Raw genomic sequence first — 24,976 nt, forward strand, 5'->3', positions numbered from 1 at the left:
CACGAATTGCTAAGGCTATAGCTAGCTAGCCGTTGTATATTCAAATGCTACAGGTATAATACATGTTAGATATTCCGTGCTCCTAATTAGCAAGGTAACTCCCTAGCTAGCTGCTAACGTCAACAACAAGCGGCTAGCGTTAGCAACAAACGCTATCAGCCGTTTCACAGTTTTGGATGAAACCTTTAGACAATATTCTTGCACCCTCCCCAATTTCAGAGGCACAGTTAACAAGAAACCGCTTGAAAGTACACACACTGGCAAACCAACAATAGTTTATTACCTGTCCCGAGTATGATAACATCAAATTCGGATGGTAGGTTGTCCGCCGCCATGGTGAGCACTGTATCATGTGACAGAATAGCTGTGACGTCACATGTACGTGCGCGTGTGTATACAAACAATGATTAAATCAAAAAGTATCCCATGTATTTTCTCTTAAATAATAAACATGAGTAATATCATATTAGTAAAGATGTAACTATAAGTAAACTAAAATAGAAACACCGTACCTTCAACATCCAATATTCCATAATATAGTAGGCAATGGGAGATTAAGGTGATAACATAAATAACAACAAGATTACACTGCATCAGCACTGATGAACACCTCCAGTAGTCCTAAAACTTTCCATCAATCCCTAATATATCAGGCATTCATATAGGGTAAGAGGTATCTTAGTTTTGGTCCATGTTTCCCAGGGGACCCTAATTGGTGGGGAACATGTACAACATATAAAAGCACCCCAGACCCACCTGGAGGAGCGCCCTTCTCAAATTGAACAGTAATCTATACCACTCGGTCATGTTGTCAACAATCATTCAGAAACATACAACATATGTTTTTCCATAAAATATACAGTATGTTGAAATTCTCTAACTAGTTTTCATTGTGAAGGCAGATTACATATTTTTTTTATCAAAAGCAATACATTTTGCATCTGAAAACACAGAATCCTATTACTCCACATGCTTAATCTATGTGACTTTGTTGTGAGCCGACTTCTCCGTCCGTGGCCGCTGGTTCACGCCCGGGAGGCAGCCTGGTTCCAAAGCGAATGCAATCATTTTTCCCCCGGTGCAAACTCCTCCCACCGGGGCAACCCGGGCCAGATAATCGCATCCCCTACCATTTTCCCTGAAGGTGGTCTGTGTGTTTTGTGCTGTGTTGTTACTGTGCAAGTCTACTTATGAGCCAGGGTAACCATTTTGTGACTATGCTGTTTTGAAGAAATGTTTTTGGTGTGGTTGGAGTTTTCTGATAAGGTAGGCTATTTGTATCAGTGCTGATTGACACTGGTCGACACAATCCAAATTTGTATTGCTTTGTAGGTTAGGGCTATGACACTGCAATAAGGTCATTTTGTTTTTCAGTTGTTTTCATGTATTTGGAGACACCTTTTTGTAGTTTAAGCAGTCTTAAGGTGATTGTCTTTTGAATGAAGTTGTAATTCTATTCACTGTTTATTTTTAAATGCAGTGGATACCTGTTTTCTCTTTTTTCTTTCATCCTGAAATGATTTGTCACTGCTTTTGTTCAGTTGTAAATCAACCAGTAAAGCCTGTGAAAGCATGGTCTGTGAAAGCATGGTCTCACTTTAGTCGCAAGTCTGTTTTATTGTCGGAGTTATAAGAACCTGTTTGTGTATCTTTTTTAGTGCTATCCTGTTTTTTAACAAGCAAACCTGAACAATGCTTGTTTTGTTCAGGTTTATATATACGATTTGCCTAACTAGAGTTATCCCTAAACAAAATGATCAAACTGAGACAGGCTTCTGAGGGATTTGCAAAAGGGATGAGAATAAAAAGGCAACATTCTGAAATGGTCAGAATATGATGATGCATATGATCATCATTCTGCACTGGTGGTTGCTGCATAACCTTCTTCTCTTTCTTCTTCTTCTTCTCCTTCTTCTCCTTCTTCTTCTTCTCCTTCTTTTCCTTCTTCTCCTTCTTTTCCTCCTTCTCCTTCTTTTCCTTCTTCTTCTTTTTCTTCCTCCTCTCCTTCTTCTTCTTCTTCATGCAAAGAAACGTTAATGGTGCATGCCGCCACCTACTGTGCTGGAGTATGTGGTCATTCACGGTTCACATTACATTAGGATAAAAAGAAAACTAACACAAACATTTAAATCCATCTCCCTTATTATTTACTACTAAGTTAAATTAAAAAAGAGCCATACTAACTTCCGTCAAACACTCCCCCATTCCAAAAATCCCTTTCAAACCTCCCCAACCCCGTCCAACCTCAATTAACCCATACACATCAATCTTTCCCTCTCTTCACATACTTACAACAATACAACAACACATGCTCCACCGTTTCATCAAGCATTACACTCCGGACACAAGCCATTCACAGGACGGCCAACCAAATATCATGACGAACTCAGTAAAGAGTAACCTAGGCTCAATCGGGCATACTTCTCCTGGTCGACAACTGTAGATGGTATACCCCACTAGCCACATTGGCCAAGAGCTGGCATCACTACTGTCAATGGCAGAACATGGCAATGACCCGATTCTGCGTATAGGAACTGTTTCAGCCAACGGACAAATCCTGGACTGAACTCAGGTAAAGTATATATTTTGAAAGATTTTCATCATTATCCTTTCTTTCCTTTCTCCATCTCAGCCAGAATGAGGTAAGCTTCACAAATGTCCGGTGCTTGACTGCTGCTTAGCCTGCAATCCTGTTAGTGTATGCTGTAAACTTCAGTGGGTTGGACTGATTGCTTGTTGAGTGATGTGCTGGTTGTAAAGGTAATGATGTATTGAGTGTTGTTTCGAAAACGAACATGCATTTAAAAGAGTTATTATGAGGGTTGTAATTTCCCTTTAAATGCCGTTTAAATGAATGTACACTGTGTCTATTTCCTGGTTCAATACATTGAAAGAACAAGAGGTCAAACTAACCTGATGATATAAGCTGCACCTGGCATACAGTTAGCTAGGCGCTGTAGACAGTAGCACACATTACCCACGGCACAGGCGTCAATTCAAGGTCTATTCCACGTTAATTCAATGTAATTTAATTGAAGTGACATGGAACAAACATTGATTCAACCAGTGCGTAGTTTGACCATTTTGGATTCATTATCACCGGTTGCCTTTTGTGGTTTTAAGTGCTTTCTAAAAGCCCTGCAGTTAAAAAAGAACCAGACTTGAGAGTACTTCTAAAAACATTGTTTAATTCTACACAAGTAGAGGACATCTCCATGTTCATTATTTCATTCAAGTGAGTCATGGTTTTAAATGGGTGACGTTTTTTCATTACATTGATAGGACACTTGTTTTGTCACAAAAGCATGAGATGCATTATGCATTCCAGACCCAGACAACATACTTGTCTCATGTACTGTTCAACATTATAGGCAGCAGCTATTTGTTTGTGCTAACCAGGCATTGTGCTGTAGAAACTTCAGTAACTTTTGTTCTCATCCCGTATAAGGTTTTGGGCAGTAACCTACTATGTCACCAAGCAGAGAGGGTTCCTCGAGAATATTAAGACTTGCTCATTAGGTAGTTTGCAGCTATCCCTGTTGTTTGCTGGGTCAAGCTATGCAGACAGGTGTTTATTGGTTTAGAGGAATCATCAATTGATCATCACCGGTCTCCTTTTCAAAAATCTCATATAACTTAAAACAACCCTGACAGATGGCTGAAAACAAGCATTTTCTCCCCCCCCCCCCCCCCCCCCTTTTCCCTATTAAATTTGAACCGCAGTGTTGAAGCTTTTAACAGGAGTGTTTGTCTCAAGTTTTGTGATGCAGGGGTGTCTTGGTGTCACTTGCTTACTCTCACGGGATATGCTTCTTTTTTTAATCCAAGTAAAATTAAAAGAAAAACCTGTGTGGTTTGAAATGGTCGGAACAGTTTCATCCTGTGCCATTTAGGGGTATGTTCAGAGGCGCTTTTCCTGGCTGTCTTACAAAAGACCATCAATGCAGCAAGCACTGCCTTGCTTTCTGAGAAAAAATCAAGAACTCTTTATCTTCCAAGTGCCCACACCTTTCCCTGTTCACTTCTATGTGTTCCGCTTCCTTTGATTGTTGCTTCAGAGAACCGTTAGAGATGTAGCTAACTCTTTATCATGGCTCAGGCATTTTAAAGAGTGTCTGATTGGCTCTGTTTCATTCTAGCTGTGGATTATTTGGGAGGGGGGGAGTATGAAGGTTTCTTAGGCCATTCGTCCTCCTGTTCCTTCTACTTGAAGGGATATGTTATGGAGAACCATGAAGTTAACCAGAGCAGTGCAACTTGACAGGTGTTGAGGGTGCTGTGAATATAGTGGTATAGTCCATGAAAGAGACTTGGATTTCAAGTTCTCTCAGAACTGGACAGACAACCAAGTGGAATCATATGATTAAGGGCTGTGGTTATATGTAAATCCTGAAAATGCAACCAGTATTCGAAGGGCGTATTCAAAGATTTGGCTTGAATTCTATCAGCTCTAATAAAGCTGAACTTTTTGTTCTTCTTTCTTTTCAACTTGGGGAAAATATGTGGGGAACAACTTACAATGAATACATCAAATGAACACATGGAAAAATATAAATACATGTGATTACAATGTGATTACAAATATAGCAAGATGACTTTCAAGATGCCAAAATGGTTGTGACAAGTATTCAGGCTCAGTGATTCAGCTTTATAGACCAAACCACATCCCAAGGCAGAGAATAGATTGGCGGTCTTACTTCAGGGATCAGTCACCCTTCATTTGGCAGCAAGCATAGCGGAAGTGTCATTATATCATCAATGTGGGCCTTCTTGAAAAAATTAAGCATGGCACCCACACTCAAGTAACAAGCTTGTCCTTTTAAGTAGAATTAAGGAGCGATATTTTATTTAAATTAAGAGTCCATCAGCTTTTTGGCACATGTCACAGCCCAAATGGATTACTTGACTCCTGTAACATTCAATCCAGCAAGAGACAAGAAAGTGTAATGAATTTGAAACGCTGTAATGGGCATGAGTATCTATCACAAGTGACAGTAAAATTAGGAAAACATTCAATTACAATCACCAGTAATATATTGTTGTTATTGATTTGTGTGATGCTTGCATTAATAAAAACATTTCATTATTCTTGAAGGGAGATGGTGTTCTGTATCTGGCCCCACTGCAATATTTCACATTACAATAACTCTAAGGAAGGATGCAAAATTGAGATGAGGCAGTCATTCTCTCTCTCTCTCTCTCTCTCTCTCTCTCTCTCTCTCTCTCTCTCTCTCTCTCTCTCTCTCTCTCTCTCTCTCTCTCTCTCTCTCTCTCTCTCTCTCTCTCTCTCTCTCTCTCTCACTTTCTCTCTCTCTCTCTCTCACTCACTTTCTCTCTCTCTCTTTCTCTCACTCACTTTCTCTCTCTCTCCCTCACTCTCTCTCTCTCACTCTCTCCTTTTCTACGTCTTCTGTCTTTCACACAACCGCTTTGTCTGCAGTCTGCATGGAGCATAGACTATAATGGCAAGCATACAGGAATGGATGTATTCTTCCTACAAGCAAAGTACAATTGTCATCCACTGAAGGAACTTTTATGTGGACGATTTATGATTCGTCCACATTCATTACAGTGTATTCTAAGTGTAGTTACAGTACAGTTAGCAATATTAATTCTTGTCATTTTTGTCACGTCAAAGAATGCATAACAACATATCTCTGAATGCAAAATGATTCTGAGAAAGAATGTCAGTGACAAATTATTTTGATCAATAATTGCAGAGCAACATGAAGGTTATGGGATTAAGATGGTGCCACTTTTTAAGCACAAAATATACAAACAAATTGTTATTGATATCCTAATGTCAACCCTCTTTTTTGTCGTCGCAAGAAATGCTAAATTATATACAAATTCCAAAAATGGTCAAATGTTTAGGATTAAATGTGTTGGCAGAACGACAATTGATACGAGAAGAGATTTCCTCACAATTGATATCACCAGGCTGTTAAGTGTTAGAACAACTCAAAATCTGAAAAACTGGGAAATAAGTGCTCTTTAACCAGTTTGAGAGCCTGCCCTTAAAAGAGGAGATTACTCTGTACAATGTTCCAATGCAGCAGTCCATCACTGTGTGCTGAGAGGGTGGGAGGGCATCATTATATACATTTACTCTATGAGGAATGAGTTGTCACTTTGCATAGAGGGGAAGACATTAAGCTGCTGCTTGGGGAGTGGTTTGAGGCTGGAGCTGGTAGCTTTGCTAGCTGGCTGGCTATGCTAATCAGGCAATCATTAAGATTAAATAGAAGATGAAGGAGCAAGGTGCAATTGAAACCCAGGTAAAATATGTTTCTAATTTCCAGATTGCTACCTAGCTTTTTAATTTAACCAGGTACTTGCAAAAAAAATTTGCATGGCATTTAAGCACTCATTACAATATTAATCTTCCCTTCTAGAATGGAAGAGCCCAAAGGTTAAGTATTATTCCTGTATTCATTTCTCAGACTCTTTTTTTTTAACCAACATGAAGATTTTCATTTGAAATACTGCCATCTGCCTGAGAATAGGTCCAGTTGTGCCAGTGCCTTAGTTATTTGTAACGTGTTCCGTATTAGTGAGGTCAAACTAAAAAAAAATGTATTCAGTAGCCTAACATGAAAGCAACAGGTCTGTATGGTCCCTGGTGATGACTATTGAGGTGAGGTGTAGTGAAATACAATGTGTGGCATCAGACAACTGCTCTTAGAGTCAGACACCTAGTAGGTAGCTAAGTGTTGTCTCTGACTGTCCGCAAACTTGATATTTTAACTTTGACTCTTTTGGCTTTTGGTAGAAGAGATTTAAACGACCCCTATTCTTTTAGCAAGAAAATATGTTTTATACCACATCGAGTCTGTTCTGGGTTAAAAAATATATATTAAAAAAAGATAATGTACTGGTTGGTCAGTCTGGCTCTATTTAATTACTGTTTTGTTTGTTTTTAACAACAATCTGAACTATAGTTTTGACCAGGGTCATACCACTCACTGTAAACGAATATGTTTTTACCTTATACAATGTAACCCCGTGGATAATCTGTGTAGTTAATTTGGCCCTGGCAGGACTGCAGTGAGGGCATTTGGCCTCTGGAAAGGCGCCTGTGTTACTGTATCCGAATGTATCCACCGAAACCAAGCTGGGACTCAATAGGCAAAGGCACATGCATGGTTTAAAGTGACAGCATATTTTTTGGTATTTTTGGTATTTACTATTTTGGTATTTTTATTAGGATCCCCATTAGCTGTTGCAAAAGCAGCAGCTACTCTTCCTGGAGTCCACACAAAACATGAAACATAATACAGAATGACATAATACAGAACATCATTATAAAAGAACAGCTCAAAGACAGAACTACATTAAACAAAATTAAAGGCACACGTAGCCTACATATCAATGCATAGACACAGACGATCTAGGTCAAATAGGGGAGAGGCGTTGTGCCACGAGTTGTTGCTTTATCTGTTTTTCGAAACCAGGTTTGATGTTTATTTGAGCAATATGAGATGGAAGGGAGTTCCATGCAATAAGGGCTCTATATATAATACTGTACGCGTTCTTGAATTTGTTCTGGATTTGGGGACTGTGATAATGCACTACTGGTGATAAAGTTAACACCGCCCAGGTGAAAGGGCTGGTCAATAACAGTTTATTGATACGTGGGCAAGTTGTTTGAAAGCAAATACATGACCAAAGATGTCCTCGATTGTATCACATTGATTAAAAACATGAACATAAACATGTAAATGTATCAACTTGTTCATTTCTCTGCATGGGAGTTTATGTATCTGGAGATTTGTACCACAGGTTTTTTTTAGCTTTTTAAACTTTTTTTTGCAAATCAAGTATTATCCACACATTGTTTGTTCTTTTCTCTCCCCCTGATGCGTTTTGTTGAACAGATCAGCAGACGCACATACACACGTGTGTCCTCTTATCCTTGATCGAGGAGGCAAGCGTCCATGGGAATTGTGTGCCCATCAATGTCAATGATAATAACGCCAATGGAACTACTAACTAACTCTGCAGTAACTGGGAGTAACCAGAATAGGTCTTCAGCCAGAGCCACGTGTAAATATATGTCTCTTGTGTTCAACCGGTAGGCAATCCCGAACATGCTACGTCCCACATTCCATTAAGGTTCAGGCCTCGTGGTGTTGGCCTTGACGTGGGTATTACTGTAGAAGGGCTAGCCTACAATAACAATAGCATTTACTTGTATGACAATAATCGTAATTACTATGACTATAAGGTTAATCCTAATATTAATCCTAATGATCATATTGTATTATTTACAATAGATCTACATGTAGGACAATATTATAGTATAATAACAATGTCATTCGTGACTATAACGTTTGCCTATCAAACTTCACATATTTTAGGGTGTGTACCAATAAGAGTAAAACACTTGAATTCAGGTCTTAATTGTATAGAATGAACCCCAAAAGTCAGTAAGAAGTTATTCTCGAGTAACGGGGTGGCTGTCAACAGAAACCAGACCCTCCAACTAGGAGACCTGCCAATCATGCTCAAAGGACCAATAGGATGCTCGCGCGTAAGCTGGTGTGCTCCTCGTTGGTGGTTGGAGCTGCCACTCGAGTTCTCAGTGGGCTGGCTAATTGAAACAGTGAATCAGATGGTTCTCATTCTAGCCACCGCACTTGTGAGATAGGTAGTTAGTTGCCCATTGCAGACTATCCGACGGGAGCGAGAGTGCATGTGAAACAGCGAGAGAAAAGATTGAGCGAGAAGTAGAAACAAAACGTAAAGGGTGAGACAGAGAGTGAGGAAAATAAGAAACTTAAGAAACTATGGCCGTGTCAGCAACTCCGCCGGTGCTTTCCCCAACATCTAATCCGGGGTCTGGCAGTTTATTCCGCTCCGATCCGCTGTATACAAGCCCAGCCGAGTCCCCGAGACTGACAAGCAGCTTGATCAACTCCTTCATCAGCAGCGGAGGAGGCGGTGGAGGAGGAAATGGAAACGGCACAAGCGGTAATAACGAGTGCAAAATGGTTGAGGTGCACGGGGTCAAGGTAGCCTCGTTCAACGTGGACGGTCAAGAACTCATCTGCCTGCCGCAGGTCTTCGACCTCTTCTTGAAACATCTGGTCGGGGGTCTGCACACCGTCTACACCAAGCTGAAGCGGCTGGATATATGCCCCGTCGTGTGCACGGTTGAGCAGGTTCGGATTCTGCGGGGGCTTGGTGCTATTCAGCCCGGGGTGAATCGCTGCAAACTCATCACCCGCAAGGACTTCGAGGCGCTCTACAACGACTGCACCAATGCCAGGTTAGTTGCGTGTGTTTCGGTCACTTCATTTCTCAATTACCCGTTTCACTCCGATACCCCGAAAGCAGAGCATAAACATTTGAATGTTACCTGCGCTGAAATAAATAAATAATACCTTCATTAGAAAAATGATAGTTAGGATGCTATATTATTACTAAGCATCAAAGTATTTTGCAAAGTTAGTTCTGTCATTGACAACTTCTGGACCACTTCACTCTCTCTCTCTCAAAGACACACACACACACACACACACACACACACACACACACACACACACACACACACACACACACACACACACACACACACACACACACACACACACACACACACACACACACACACACACACACACACACACACACACACACACACACACACACACTGACCTATCTATCTATATAAGTATAGGCTACAATGGTTCCTTATCCGTTTTATAGACAGAAATGTATGAGCAAAGTAGTTTAGTTGTTCATAACTTCTACCTCCCACACACACACCTATCAGCCTATCAGCAGCTCATTGATGAATCATTTATGCAAAAGCACTAGATCATGTATTTTCCACATTATTTTGCAAAGAGGAAAATAACTTTTAATTCCGTAGCACCTCATCTAATTCTGTAGAACTCAACATGATTGTTCAGAATAAGAATAATTGGCGAAGTGTTTAGCCTACATTAGGAATATGTCCCTTTCACTGTCCCATAAATAATATTCTGTTGTCAAACTGGTGTAGCCTACTTTTGTCGCCTTCAGTGTGCTGCAACATACTTTCCCTATCAAGCTTCATGGCAACATGAAGCCTACTGCATGATCGTCCGTTTAGAATATTTATTTGGGACTTTCAGTGAGAAGAGTTGTACTCTTATAGTTTGTCAAAGAAAAGTCTCACCATTCTTGATAACCGGAAGGACGGGCGGGTACAATTCCAGCGTCTTTCAAGAGCAGTAGAGGAAAGTTTTTTTTGTCGTATCTGAAATCCAGCTCCTTTAGTTAAAATCCTAAAATCTAACCGACTGGGAGTATATGAGTACTTTACATATCATTGCCATAAGCAGCCAAACATTTGTGTCCGCTTCTCCGTTGCTAAATGACTGTAAATTAAACGGACATTTGTGTCTCTCCATTAGGCCCACTGTCTGTGAGAAAATAGAAATACAAGTAAGGATGATGAGAGAAGTTTAATATGTGGATTTCACCTAACGAGGCTGGCTACACTTGTCATTTGGTCGCTTTATAATCATTCATGCATGGATATTGACTTACAGCATGGTGACGCACGGTTTTTATATTTCTGTCACTGAATAATAAATACATATTTCTGTGTCAGTTAAAGCGGGACAAACCATGCAACAAAAAAACAAATGTTTTTTTTTGTTGAGGCATCTCTCCTCTCCCTTTCCCCTCCAATTGATCTTCAACCCGCGCACGGTACTGGCTGCGGCTGCAGATGTTGCTTGTGTGTTTAATAAATCAATGGGACAGATCTGAATGAATCACCTCGGATAGATTCTCTGCTTGGTTTGATGTCTAGATGTTATTCTTAGCTTGTTATCATGACAGATGCATTAGTGTTCGCATACAATGTCATTGGAGGAAAATAACAAAAAAAGGGACCAGTGCCCTCTCTCTCCCTAAGACCTTTAGCATTCCCGAACCTCAGGTTTTTTTTTGTTGCTTCATTGTCTAGTTGAACATAATTGCAACTTTTTTTCTCTCCAGCGCAGCTCCCCCGGCTACAGCGACAATAGGGCATGTTGATTATGCACGACAAAAGAGGAGGCTGGCGATTCAATACAAAGACAGGATTTTCACATGTGAAAATAAACATGACAAAAAGTTATCTTGATAAGAAGCTGGACCCTCCTATGCGCGTTGCTGTAAGACAAGGCACAACTGATGATTGGAATTAAGTAACGATATAAAAATAATAATATATACTATTAATAATAAAGCAAAAGACTAATACATTTGTAGAACAGTTTTCATATTGTGTGTCCCGCTGTCACAACACACACTGAAGTTATTCACTCGGAAAATATCAGCAAAATGACCTTATAACAAGTATTATTTTCCAACCATATGATTTCATTTTCTCTTAATTAATTATTCAGTCTAAATGTACTTTTTTGTCTTGTTTTCTATTTCACAATATGTCAACAAATCGTTATATAGCATCTTGACCATGACAGTGAAATCAAATATGCTTCAATTTCTGACGCATTTCCGCGTCATGTGTCAATCGGGTGAGACTTGTCAGTTAAGCCAAGTCTGACATATTTTGATGGGAGCGTTATTGATTACAGATAAAGTCGACATTTGTCCAGTAGGAGGAAGCCTATAGGGCAGGCTATTGACTTCTATTTTTTTGTGCAGAGAATTATAAGACATTTTAAGGTTTTCAGAGGCAGTCTCTCACTTTGACTGCATCCAAGTTAACTAAAATCCGTATTTGCAAGAGGCTACTTGTCTACTTTATTTGACATACTTTAAAAAGTGAAATGTATGATTTTAAAACGTCGGTCTTATCCATACCTGATATAGGCCTACTTTTCAATGAAACATCCAGTTGTCAGGAAATGAGTTTCATATTATAGTATGGAGAGGATAAAACAATGTGTAAAATATGTCCTCAACACAGAGCTAGGCTACACACACACACACACACACACACACACACACACACACACACACACACACACACACACACACACACACACACACACACACACACACACACACACACACACACACACACACACACACACACACACACACACACACACACACACACACACACACACACACACACACACACACACACACACACACACACACACACACACACACACACACACACACACACACACACTTTCAATTGGAGATCATCTCTGTCGGGGTTATGTTTGGTGAGGAATATTGATGATATTTTGCAGAGCGATCACTGAGAGATGGGGAGAGGCAGAGGGATGGTGGGAGAGGGGGAGGCGGGAAGATGTTAGTATTTCCAGATGGTCAGTTTGGGCAAGATTCGGTAATTAACCTTTTAGCCACCCCCTCCCCATACAATCCTCTGGATCTATTATTAGGTTCGACTTTTGAGCTAAATCAATCTGTCGCACTCACATCTACCCACAAGAGAGAGAGAGAGATAGTGGAAGACAGAGATATATTTAAATATTAGCCTATTCAATTGCATTCTTTTTTTAAACATTTTGGATTTACAAGTAAACTGGCCAATAATACGGAGCAGTGTGGAAGTTTATAGTGTTGGCTATGTAGTAGCCCTACCGCTCACTTCACAAAGATTGCAGCCGCTGACTGGTAATGAAATTGCCTCAGCAATAGGCTGCAAGAGAATTGAATTTGCGCCCCGGCCTTGGTGCTTTACAGCTAACCTGCCTGCGCGCTCATCGGAACGCTGTTTTTATAGTCAGATTTAAACATCATCCACCGTCCCACCACCAGATGGGTTGTAACTAATGTGTGCAAACAGGCCTATCCCGCCTCCTTTTATTTTGTCGAAGTGAGGGGAAAGGGAGGGAAGGAAAACGTGCGCATATCCTTGTATTACCCGGCCCGTGGACGCAGGAAGCCTGTGAACGGGAATAGGGGATAGACTCATCGGGAGATACCAGGATAGTCATCAAAACTTCTCGACAGAACCTTTAGCACTGACACGGACAATTTGAAAACGGGAAAAATGTTCAAATCAGCAAAGGCAGCACTTAGAGGGCTCCTTTTATGATATCTCAGCTGCAATTGATCTCCGGGTTTTCATTGCGTTCATTATTTATTAAAAATAATTTGCAAGCTAAACATAACGCTAAACTAGTTTGCACTTGGGGAATGCACTTAGGAAATTGAATGGAAATTACATTAGAGATGAACATCTGCGCTGTTTTTCCACTCTCTGTTTACGGGCGAGCGTTTCTTCTCTCTCTTAAGGTGTATTGGATTAGCCATTTACATTTTTTTTTAACCGAATGCAGATGACTGTGAGGGACAGGAGATAGCTGCTGAGGATAGAGCAGAGGTCTTTTAAACATTACTCTTCGAAACGAGATGAAATAGGCTCCTCGAGGCTCAGTGAGGCATCAACCCATCACCCCTAATCATACATTTTGGTTAGAATTCAATGAAAAGTTCACTTGAATCATAATTAATGATAAGCTTATCAGTTTTTAGAATGGCAAACGGAATGAGCTTCTTCTTTCCTTATTTGAAAGTCATTAATCTAGAAAGTATTGCTTTAATTCCCCGGGATGCCCGGAGGTCAGATCTTACATCGCATAACAAGACAAACTAATGCAATTTAAACATTACACACCCCAGCTGCACATTTTATCACCACTTAAGGTTTCCTAATATTTTTTTTCCAGATCTGATTTTCTGCATGATGGTAATCTGTGTGGTTAAATGTGATGGTCTGAATTTCTTGGTCAGCTCTATTCTTAATTGAAATAATAGTGGATGAGTTGACATACCTTGGCCAAACCACTGTCTTTTCCTTTGCTGGTGTCTGTCTTATGAATCAATACATTTTTTTTTGTGTGTGTGGTTCTGTAGCCTGGGCCCCACTGTGTCCTAAAACTGCATGTTGAAGTACAATAACTTGTGTGTGCTCCAGTTTCATTTTCGTCATCTGCCTAGGTTTGTGTGTGTGTGTGTGTGTGTGTGTGTGTGTGTGTGTGTGTGTGTGTGTGTGTGTGTGTGTGTGTGTGTGTGTGTGTGTGTGTGTGTGTGTGTGTGTGTGTGTGTGTGTGTGTGTGTGTGTGTGTGTGTGTGGAGGTGTGGTTGTCGGTGTGGTTGTCAGTGTGTGTGTGTGTGTGTGTGTGTGTGTGTGTGTGTGTGTGTGTGTGTGTGTGTGTGTAGGTGCGGTTGTCAGTGTGTGTTGGCCAGTCTCACTGGTCCATATGGACAGCTCCCTGCCTGTAGCCTAGCCCTGGGCAGCGGTACCCCCGGTCGAGCACGCCACCCAAGACACCCCCGTCTCCTCTAATCTCCTCAATCAGCAGTAAGATTGTCACTCTAGAACCACTGCCGCTCCTTAATGTCAGCCATAAATTATACACCGGCTTCTTTTTTAGCTTGATTTTTATTACATATCTGCTCCCACTGGCCTTTCTACTTTAAATAATAAATTAACCCCGCTTGATGTGAAGAGTGGCCACCAAGCGCTGTCAAAGCTCTGTGCTCTGGAGAGACCAGCCTCATGAAATAGTGAATGAGTGCTTTTTGTTTTTCTGTTTAGATGGCATTTAAGCATGGGCCCCTGTTCATGTCTCTATACCTGATCATGCATGCATGTGCCTTTGTGTGGTCATGTTTTTGGTTTCTCTGTGTGTGTATGTGTGTGTGTGTGCGTGTGCGTGTGCGTGCGCATGTTGGTGTTTTGATGCCTGACTGCGGGCTCTGAGTGTGTGAGTGTTTTATTTCCGACTGACCGACAGCCAGACAGCTGCCCGGTGCAGGCTGCGGTGGCTCCACTTTCACACACAGGAGACGTGGGCTGTACTGGGCCTACTGTTGCTGCAGAGTTACGCAGGACACTCACATTAGTCTAGATAATAGGGGGGGAAAAAGTATTCACTGTGTAATGGTCTGGCTGCAGGGCTTCCTGGTAGTCCCCTACTTGACTAATGTAGCTATAGTAATAGTTCCATTATTCAGTTTAAGATATTAGTTGTGTCTGTGAAGACATGCTTAAACTCTCTGGCACCCATTTTAAATGGTTATTCTTTTTTAAGGTAATTAAAATAATTAATGAAATATGATCATTATTATTGGGTTAATTGAGAAAATAATTTAGTCATACCCCCCCTCCCCCCATGTCCTTTCAAAAATACTTTTCTGTGAACATTACAACATCCCGACCTTTCCCCATGTGAGATTTATGGCACTCCATTGTAAAAGCAGTGGTTGAAATACTCAGATAGTTTTATGACTGGGGTTAGCTTGCCGAGAGAGAGAGAGAGAGAGAGAGAGAGAGAGAGAGAGAGAGAGAGAGAGAGAGAGAGAGAGAGAGAGAGAGAGAGAGAGAGAGAGAGAGAGAGAGAGAGAGAGAGAGAGAGAGAGAGAGAGAGAGAGAGAGAGAGAGAGAGAGAGAGAGAGAGAGAGAGAGAGAGAGAGAGAGAGAGAGAGAGAGAGAGAGAGAGAGAGAGAGAGAGAGAGAGAGAGAGAGAGAGAGAGAGAGAGAGAGAGAGAGAGAGAGCGCGAGTGGTGTGTCTGAGAGAACGCTTCTCGAGGTCTTTTAAAACAACCTGTGGCCATGCGATATCTCATGAATGTTGGCGCGCCCCTGTTCCAAGCCACAGCCCTTTAATAACTAGTCCTATGCGTAACCAATGAATTAGAGGCAAAGCAAAGACACATGAGGTCAATTAGGATGGAAAAGTGTTACTACGGTCTCCACACATGGACCTCGTGCACTGTTATTGGAGCGTTGCTTCAGAAGTAGTAAAGTGTCATAATCACGAGCTGTCACTAATCATCTTTTTTTCTGCTACTATATAGTACACGAGTTTCATAATGATATATATTTTTTTACATTGTAAAATGTTCTTTGTAGTTTTTCCAGACAATGAATAGAAGGTGAATGTGCAGTTGAATTGGCCTGAGCCTGCTGAGGGTGGAGAGGTGGAGAGGTGGAGAGGTGGAGAGCTTCGGCATTTGTGAGGACTTGATGTGAGACGCATGTGAGAGATATGTCTGTGCCTATCTGTTTATATGTGCATGTGTTTGTATGCCCATGTGTTTTCATGTGTGTGTGTGTGGTGTAGTATGTTGTGGGTGGTGTATGTTGGAGGGGTGGGGGTGGGGGGTGGGGGGGTAATGTGACAGATGGAGGAGGCCTGTCAAGTCTCTGGCTGGGGGAGAAATGACATCCACCTTCTCTACCTAATGTATGAGACCAGAAAAAAACCTGAGCCCACTGGTGTCATTTTGACTTTGGGCAGATCTCCTTCCTGGGCTTAATGACACATCTGCAGCCGGGCTATATTTATTACAGTCATGTAGAATAAAATTGATTGTCTCCTAAAATTAATTTTGGGTTTGCCTCTAGCAGTGCTTTAATGGAGGACACTAGGCTCCGTGCAGGAGTATTGTTTAATCACTTTAATATCACAGCCCCAGGACAGCCGAGATAATTGTACAAACGAACATAGAAATATGTATCTCTAACTTTTATGATTGAATTATGCAAATGACTCATCTCCTGCCCTTCCAAGCACTAATCATCTAATTAGGAGTGATGTTTTAAATGGTTGTTTTTGGACGGGGATACGGGAGAAGCAGGGAGCAGAAAATTGAATGTGACGTTAAAATCGGCACAGTAGTTTGTACCGGGAAAAGCTGGTGTTTTCCTATCCCCCTCTTTCTCCCTCTCTATTGTGTGCTTGGAGTCGTGGGCTCATTAGTGGAGTTTTGTAAGACATTTTACGAGCTTGATACTTAAGACCCTTAATCTTTAATCGTTTTTTTTTTTTTTGCAGTTTTGATTAATTGCGTTCCTGCTCAGATGATTTCCTTTGACACAGAGCTGTTGGACGTGCTGGTGTGGACGCAGACAGACAGAGGCGTGCGGTGCAGTGCTCTGCTGCTGCAACTCAATGCAGTTGAAGAAATGCGAACGAGCGTCCCAATTACACAGATGAATATTTGATGATGTGTTTAGCGGTGTGTGCTCTTTTTCCCCTCCGTGCCTAGCAGCTGGTGGCCCCTAAGCAGCTGACTCTGGATGAGAGGAAGCGAGAATAATAATGGTAGCCATGCAGACTCAGGACAGCAACAGAGCCCCCAAAGCTCTCGCTCTGAGTTCTCTCTCTCTCTTCTCTCTCTCTCTCTCTCTCTCTCTCTCTCTCTCTCTCTCTCTCTCTCTCTCTCTCTCTCTCTGTATATGTATATATATATATATATATATATATATATATATATATATACAGTGCCTTGCGAAAGTATTCGGCCCCCTTGAACTTTGCAACCTTTTGCCACATTTCAGGCTTCAAACATAAAGATATAAAACTCTCTCCAGAAGTTCAGTGAGGATCTCTGAATGATCCAATGTTGACCTAAATGACTAATGATGATAAATACAATCCACCTGTGTGTAATCAAGTCTCCGTATAAATGCACCTGCACTGTGATAGTCTCAGAGGTCCGTTAATAGCGCAGAGAGCATCATGAAGAACAAGGAACACACCAGGCAGGTCCGAGATACTGTTGTGAAGAAGTTTAAAGCCGGATTTGGATACAAAAATATTTCCCAAGCTTTAAACATCCCAAGGAGCACTGTGCAAGCGATAATAATGAAATGGAAGGAGTATCAGACCACTGCAAATCTACCAAGACCTGGCCGTCCCTCTAAACTTTCAGCTCATACAAGGAGAAGACTGATCAGAGATGCAGCCAAGAGGCCCATGATCACTCTGGATGAACTGCAGAGATCTACAGCTGAGGTGGGAGACTCTGTCCATAGGACAACAATCAGTCGTATATTGCACAAATCTGGCCTTTATGGAAGAGTGGCAAGAAGAAAGCCATTTCTTAAAGATATCCATAAAAAGTATCGTTTAAAGTTTGCCACAAGCCACTTGGAGACACACCAAACATGTGGAAGAAGGTGCTCTGGTCAGATGAAACCAAAATGTAACTTTTTGGCAACAATGCAAAACGTTATGTTTGGCGTAAAAGCAACACAGCTCATCACCCTGAACACACCATCCCCACTGTCAAACATGGTGGTGGCAGCATCATGGTTTGGGCCTGCTTTTCTTCAGCAGGGACAGGGAAGATGGTTAAAATTGATGGGAAGATGGATGGAGCCAAATACAGGACCATTCTGGAAGAAAACCTGATGGAGTCTGCAAAAGACCTGAGACTGGGACGGAGATTTGTCTTCCAACAAGACAATGATCCAAAACATAAAGCAAAATCTACAATGGAATGGTTAAAAAATAAACATATCCAGGTGTTAGAATGGCCAAGTCAAAGTCCAGACCTGAATCCAATCGAGAATCTGTGGAAAGAACTGAAAACTGCTGTTCAAAAATGCTCTCCATCCAACCTCACTGAGCTCGAGCTGTTTTGCAAGGAGGAATGGGAAAAAATGTCAGTCTCTCGATGTGCAAAACTGATAGAGACATACCCCAAGCGACTTACAGCTGTAATCGCAGCAAAAGGTGGAGCTACAAAGTATTAACTTAAGGGGGCTGAATAATTTTGCACGCCCAATTTTTCAGTTTTTGATTTGTTAAAAAAGTTTGAAATATCCAATAAATGTCGTTCCACTTCATGATTGTGTCCCACTTGTTGTTGATTCTTCACAAAAAATACAGTTTTATATCTTTATGTTTGAAGCCTGAAATGTGGCAAAAGGTCGCAAAGTTCAAGGGGGGCGAATACTTTCGCAAGGCACTGTGTATATATATATATATATATATATATATATATATATATATATAAACAACAGATAATCCAAACAAAATGCAAAAGCCCTGTGCCTCCCTCCCTCTGTGGATCTGTGTTGACATTTGTCTCATGAACCTCTGACATCTGGAGGCAATAACCCAGGGTCCTACCTCCTGTACTGCAGGGCTCCACGTCTCTATTGACAGGGTCACCTGGAGAGCAGCAGCCCCCGTGCCCCCTCCCACAGAAACACTGTCAGTCTGGCCATGGGAACCCATGGAGAGGACCACGATATGTTTTCAATCAGCGGCAGAATTTAGATCCGATGACTGAATTGTGAATCGTAAATGCCACGGTGACCCCGTCCTTTTTCATCTTGATTATTGCTAGGTGTTGCGTCCTCTTCGTCGTCCTGCTCCCTAAGAGCACGTGTGATGTGTTATGTTTGATGTTGACCTGTGACCTTCAGAGAGGAAGTAAGTCACCTCGTGTGTGTGTGTGTGTGTGTGTGTGTGTGTGTGTGTGTGTGTGTGTGTGTGTGTGTGTGTGTGTGTGTGTGTGTGTGTGTGTGTGTGTGTGTGTGTGTGTGTGTGTGTGTGTGTGTGTGTGTGTGTGTGTGTGCGTAGCACTGTATGCATCTACTAAACATACCAATATGGAAGCATGAGGAAATGGAATGCCCGATTTGTTGCTCTGATTGACAGTGGACAAAAGTGGTCCGGAAAACCTGATTTGTGAACATTTCCTGATCCCGCTGATCACCCAAATCACACAGGTAGGGAGAAAGTAGTGTCAGGGGCTAGAATATCGAAAGGACAGAATGTAAGAATGAAAGAGGGAGGTAGAGAGGGATGGAGGCAGGGAGGAGGAGTGAAAAACGTGCTCGGTGTGCCTCTTTTGGTTCGGGTTAGATCAAGAGTAGCTCTGGGTATGTGATGACATCATTGCCAGTTTTCATGTTCTTGCGGGATCCTTGAGGGATTTATCCCCCATCTACCCAGAGAAGCCTGGGTCCAATTACTCACTGAGAGTGCCCTGCCTGGGCCGGCCCGGCTGGCCCGGTGAAAACACATGGCTTGATCCATCCGGAAGCCTGTTTCAAAGCACTTCAACCACAACACCAACCACATCTTGGAATTTAACTTATGAGGCGGATACCCTTCTCCTAAACACACATCTTTAAACATCCTGAAATGTAACCAAAACTCTCCTCTGTGTTTTCCGCTAATGACAGCATTAGTGCCTTGAAGGGGGAGATACGTCAGTTTGTTATGTGGCGTAGTCTTTGTGGTCAGTGTCCGCTATTGTCTGTGCAGTGACTGAAATGTGACTAAGGGCTTTCAGCTACTGGAGTGATTGTAGGGAGAGATCTTATCTTTGCTCTGTAAGGTGAACCTACTGCTGAACTCCCTGACGCTCCCCACCTCCCACCCAAACAAGAGACTCCTCTATAACTCCTACAAAAGGCAACACTGGGCCTAGTCCAATTAGTTTTTTTTTTTTTTATCCATCCCTATTTTATTTAAAGGAGTGTTTAGGGGGGGTCTATATGGGCGGCTTAAAGGAAGGCTGTTACTCCGCCTTTTAACTGAGACCCATCCGTCTTCCCCAGAACCACCTCACAACACGCTCTTTTTCTCCCTCCTCTTTGGTGGGGGGCCATTACAAGGTAGTGTGCGCGTTTCCATTTGCCTACAGTAAATAGACTGTCGGGTGTCTGTGGGAAATGAATATATCGCGGCGGCACTCTTTTAAAAGGCAACGGGGCTGGGCGAGGAGAAGCCTTTAAAGCAGAAGGCTGGAGGATTGATTTATCTCCTGCGCTGTAATGACTGCAGATGTGGATCTGTTATTCTAGATGAGCAGTGAACTTGATGAGTTGATAACGTGGGCCGGGGCCCAGCCTGCTTTTAATTACCGACCAGGAATGTATTGGTGCAGGCTGTTGATTTAGAGGTGAGGGTGACAGATACAACCCCCCCCCCTCCCTTTCTACTGCGCTGGGTAGGTGACCTTGCCTCTCTCTCTTTTGTCTCTTCTTGACAGAGGCAGTTTTTAAATGGCTTCAGTCAGATCAGAGTGGAGCTGAGAGGAAGCGTGTGTCTTTCTGGTTTAGTCAGGAGTAATCTGTCTCTGCTGCATGTCTCCATGCTGCTTCTGTACTGTACATTTCGCGATCTGGTTAAGATCTCTGTATCAAATCCTTCCAGCGCTCATCTTGTCCGTGTACAGCGTCATGACTGGAAGCCCCCCACCACCCCGCTGCTACCCGACCACCCCACAAGGGCAGGGAATGAGAACGCTTGATGGAAGTTCACCCGGACTCCTTGTGTTCTCCATGTTTGTTTCTGTGCCACTGTGTGATTCCCTGCAGAATGAAGGAAGGTCTTTTTAATGAGAGGAGAAACAGGGGCCCCTGCGTGATTGAAACCATGCAGGAGAAATGTTAGTAACGCTCTAAATTGGAACCACTAATGAAGCAGGTTATTTAGATGTTTATTTGCTGTTGTGACTTCCTTGTCTTTAATAGCCCCGGAGAAGATGAGTGTTGGGATGGGGCTGCAGCCAATCCGATAGAGTCTTCACAGCACTCCCACACCACTCCCCGATAATACCAGCCAAGGAGGTTGTAACTTTGGGAAGTCTGTGTATACTCTAAACACGCTCTCACACACACATGTAAACAAACAAACAAACAAACAAGCACACACACACACACACACACACACACACACACACACACACACACACACACACACACACACACACACACACACACACACACACACACACACACACACACACACACACACACACACACACACACACACACACACACACACACACACAATACGACGCTTTCACAAACGATACTCAATTGCAGATGCAGTATCAGTAGGATACTCTTACCTTCCACCTCAATGTTGAGAGAATATGGGTGCCATTTCACTAATGTATTGTGAGGTAGCTTCACGTCATCACACAGTTCCACACCTGCCCCTGTTCTGCAGTCTAAACAGCAGTCCCCCTCCCCCTCGGAGGTGGGCGGCAGCCTGAATAGAACTAGGCCTCTCAGTGAAGATATCCCCACAATGTAACCTGATCAGCTACACGCTTTTATCTCACTGAAAGCCTTTCTTTGGAGAGGTCTGTGTGTGTGTGTGTGTGTGTGTGTGTGTGTGTGTGTGTGTGTGTGTGTGTGTGTGTGTGTGTGTGTGTGTGTGTGTGTGTGTGTGTGTGTGTGTGTGTGTGTGTGTGTGTGTGTGTGTGTGTGTGTGTGCGTGCGTGCGTGCTGCGTCTGTCTGTGTCTGTGTCTGTGTCTGTGTGTGTGTTGGCTGGGGTGGTTAAGGTTGGGGAGGAGGGCACCCTTTTATGAAAACAATCAGGCCCAGTGAGGTTTCATTACAGGGTAATGTCTCACCAAATTGTTCCAGGTAGTTAAAATGAAATGAAGTGAATTAGTGAAACAGGGGGGAGAGAATGCAGAACGCTTTATTGCTTTCCTTTGAAGGCACAATTACAATAATCTCCTTCAGCGTCGTGTCTGCCTTGGATAACATATCAAATAGGAGGTGTGTGTGTCTGTTTGTCTATGTGTGTGTGTGAGGTCAAGGGTTACGGTGTCGAGTGTATTCCTGTGTCTCTCTGTGCACTGTGTCGCAACGTCCAATGTTGTTTCGTGCCTCGCTGTCCTCTGTTTTACCCCTGTGTGTTTGTGGAAGTATGAATATATATTTATTTATTTTCATTTCACCTTTATTTAACCAGGTAGGCAAGTTGAGAACAAGTTCTCATTTACAATTGCGACCTGGCCAAGATAAAGCAAAGCACGGAGTTACACATGGAGTAAAACAAACATACAGTCAATAATACAGTAGAAAAATATGTCTATATACAATGTGAGCAAATGAGGTGAGATAAGGGAGGTAAAGGCAAAAAAATATATATATGTTCCACAGTCTTTCTTGTGATTGTGTTCATGTATCATGAGAGGAATTCTCAAGTAATCCAGCTGTCTAATTATGTTGGATATCCACCTCAATGATTGTTTTTTGAATCCTGCGTTCAAACAAATGTATAATATAATTCCTAAAGAATAATACAAATTGATGGTATTCTGTGGTGTAAATCATTATTTCAGAGCATAACAGTAAAGACCAGGGAGTTGCAGGTTCATGTTCCCTTACATTGACTTTACCAGCCCAGTTCTGTAAGAGAAGATAGTGAAATAAAATAGTACGTGAAGAAGATGCTTCTTTTCCATGACGACAGCCGAGGCTCATGACAGATGTCCTGTGACACTCTCCCTGCCGCAGCAGGGCCTTGTGGGTAATGGCAGGGTCAGGTTTTTGATGTTTTATTGAAAGATCACTCCGGTTGCTCTGGCTTTGCACCGGACCGTAAATCAGACCCATCCATGGAGGGCTGTCCTGTCCCGCTCCGGCCCCGCCTGTGCTTTATGTCATTCTGGGGCAAGAGGGGCCAAAGAACCCGTCAATCAACCTCTTCCCCAATCAGAGGCAGCCCGTGTCAGGGACGGGACAACCGGGGGCCCAGAGATCTCACTATCTCAAGCATTTGTACCTAGTTAAGGAAGCAGGATTGACTGTGTGTGTGTGTGTGTGTGTGTGTATGTGTACACATTTGTGTGTGTGCCGGGCCTGCCTGAGACTAGAGCAAAGCAACTGGCGGAGGAGTACTGCTCTGTTTCTGCTGTTATGGGCAGCCTAGCTATGTAGAGGAGATGCTTTTTGCTTCCTTAAGTGTCCTTGTATCCAAGACCTTTGAAATGTTTGAATCCTTCTTAATGTAATGTATTTTATGGATTCAAATAAAGTATTTCAAATGTGTGTGTGAGTATGTGGGAAAGTGTGTGTGTGTTGTTCAAGCAGGTGCTCCCTGTCCACTTTAGAGACAGGAGTCTTGTCTTCATTGAGAACTGCTGAGACGGCACCATAGCCATCATTTCCCCCACCGCTCTCCTTCAATGGCTGTTAATGAGTGAGTTGATGTAGTTGAACATTTAGTTAATAAATATGTCAGACTTTTACCACTCTGTTTTTCCTCTTCCTCAGCCCCCTCCTCCTTCCTCCCGCATGTCTGTCGCGCACTTTCTCGGTATGCTGAGAAATTGCAATTAGTTTTAGATTTACGCTACGATGACAGACAGTGGTATATAAATAGAGGTTAAACACACAATTTACATATTAATTTCATGATTCATTTAATCAATGATTTATGTGGATATAGATTGCTTTTAATCCCTTCAAGACAGCGGTGTTTTTCTTCTCCTCTGCTCTTCACCAAGCATGACAGAATAGAGTGGTTTGCTCAAGCACTCTCTATCTCTCTCCCTCTGTCTTTCTCTCCCTCTGCTGTTCAGTGACTTGGAGAGGAATGTGAGTCGAATGGCTCCAAACGGCACTCCTAATTGGTTTAATTTTTCAGCGTTCAGCACCAGTCCTGACACTCGCTTATGGAACGCCATTCCTCCGGCACGCTGTGATCCCTCCACTCTCCCCGGGTCTCTCTCTCTCCCTCGCTCCCACTATCAACCACGCTCACTCGTTGACGATCTTCAAGTCTCAAGCCGAGAGACGTTAATAATGAAGTAATCATCACAATCGTTAAATTGATGATAATGAGGACCCCAGTAATAATGATTGGTGGCAGCGGTTGTGTATTCATAACCAATCTCTCATAGCTCTGCAGAGCACTGTAATTTAGCCATGATTGAGATGCGCTTTGAATCCTCGACTTGTTCAATTCGGCGGCCTGAAGGAATTCAAGTATTACAGATGGAACACAATATTCATTTTTTTTGTTGGCATTAGCATGATGTTGTCAAGCATTGGTTTTGATGACAAGAGGCTACAAGCTTTCTCATCATTTTTGTATGATTAGTAACCTGAAGTAATGTCGCCGCTCCTAACTCTAGGGTGGTTTTGATCTGTTTGGAGGGCGCGGGAGGAGATTTGGGAGCCTTCAATTCAGTGCACTCTATCCCCCCCCCCCCCCCCTATGTGTGACCTTTGAACCGGGCCGCAGAGAGGCCTCTTGATGTTTATTCTCTGATCCTCCACTCAAGTCCGATCAATTAGGAGCCCATTTGGACACTGGCGTTTAAACGAAAGCCAGTCTCACAGCACGGCCAAGCTCTGCCTAGCAGGCAGGATCTTTATAGCCTAATGACCGCACACACGAGGCCCAGATTCCCTCCTCTCCACGCACCTCTGACATTTGTTCCCGGGAAATTATTCATACTTTATCTTGTGGAGATGGAAGACTGTGT

General features: G+C 42.5%; 2 protein-coding genes across 10 annotated transcripts in view; one reads left to right on the forward strand and one right to left on the reverse strand.

Annotated features, from left to right (window-relative positions):
* Positions 1-377, reverse strand: part of chm (CHM Rab escort protein) — a 34,944-nt gene extending 34,567 nt beyond the window's left edge. For both annotated transcript variants that reach the window (XM_046315365.1, XM_046315356.1), the window contains exon 1: positions 284-377. In XM_046315365.1, the coding sequence (XP_046171321.1) occupies positions 284-335 (52 nt within the window). In that variant the 5' untranslated portion in view covers positions 336-377. The remainder of the gene's footprint in view (positions 1-283) is intronic.
* Positions 378-8,639: 8,262 nt separating this feature from the next.
* dacha (dachshund a) overlaps positions 8,640-24,976 on the forward strand; it is a 142,972-nt gene continuing 126,635 nt past the window's right edge. For all 8 annotated transcript variants that reach the window (XM_046315405.1, XM_046315465.1, XM_046315426.1 and 5 more), the window contains exon 1: positions 8,640-9,271. In XM_046315405.1, coding sequence (XP_046171361.1) covers positions 8,790-9,271 — 482 coding nt within the window. In that variant the 5' untranslated portion in view covers positions 8,640-8,789. The remainder of the gene's footprint in view (positions 9,272-24,976) is intronic.

Source organism: Oncorhynchus gorbuscha, linkage group LG02 (genome assembly GCF_021184085.1).
Source record: "Oncorhynchus gorbuscha isolate QuinsamMale2020 ecotype Even-year linkage group LG02, OgorEven_v1.0, whole genome shotgun sequence".
In the NCBI taxonomy this organism is placed as follows: Eukaryota; Metazoa; Chordata; class Actinopteri; order Salmoniformes; family Salmonidae; genus Oncorhynchus; species Oncorhynchus gorbuscha.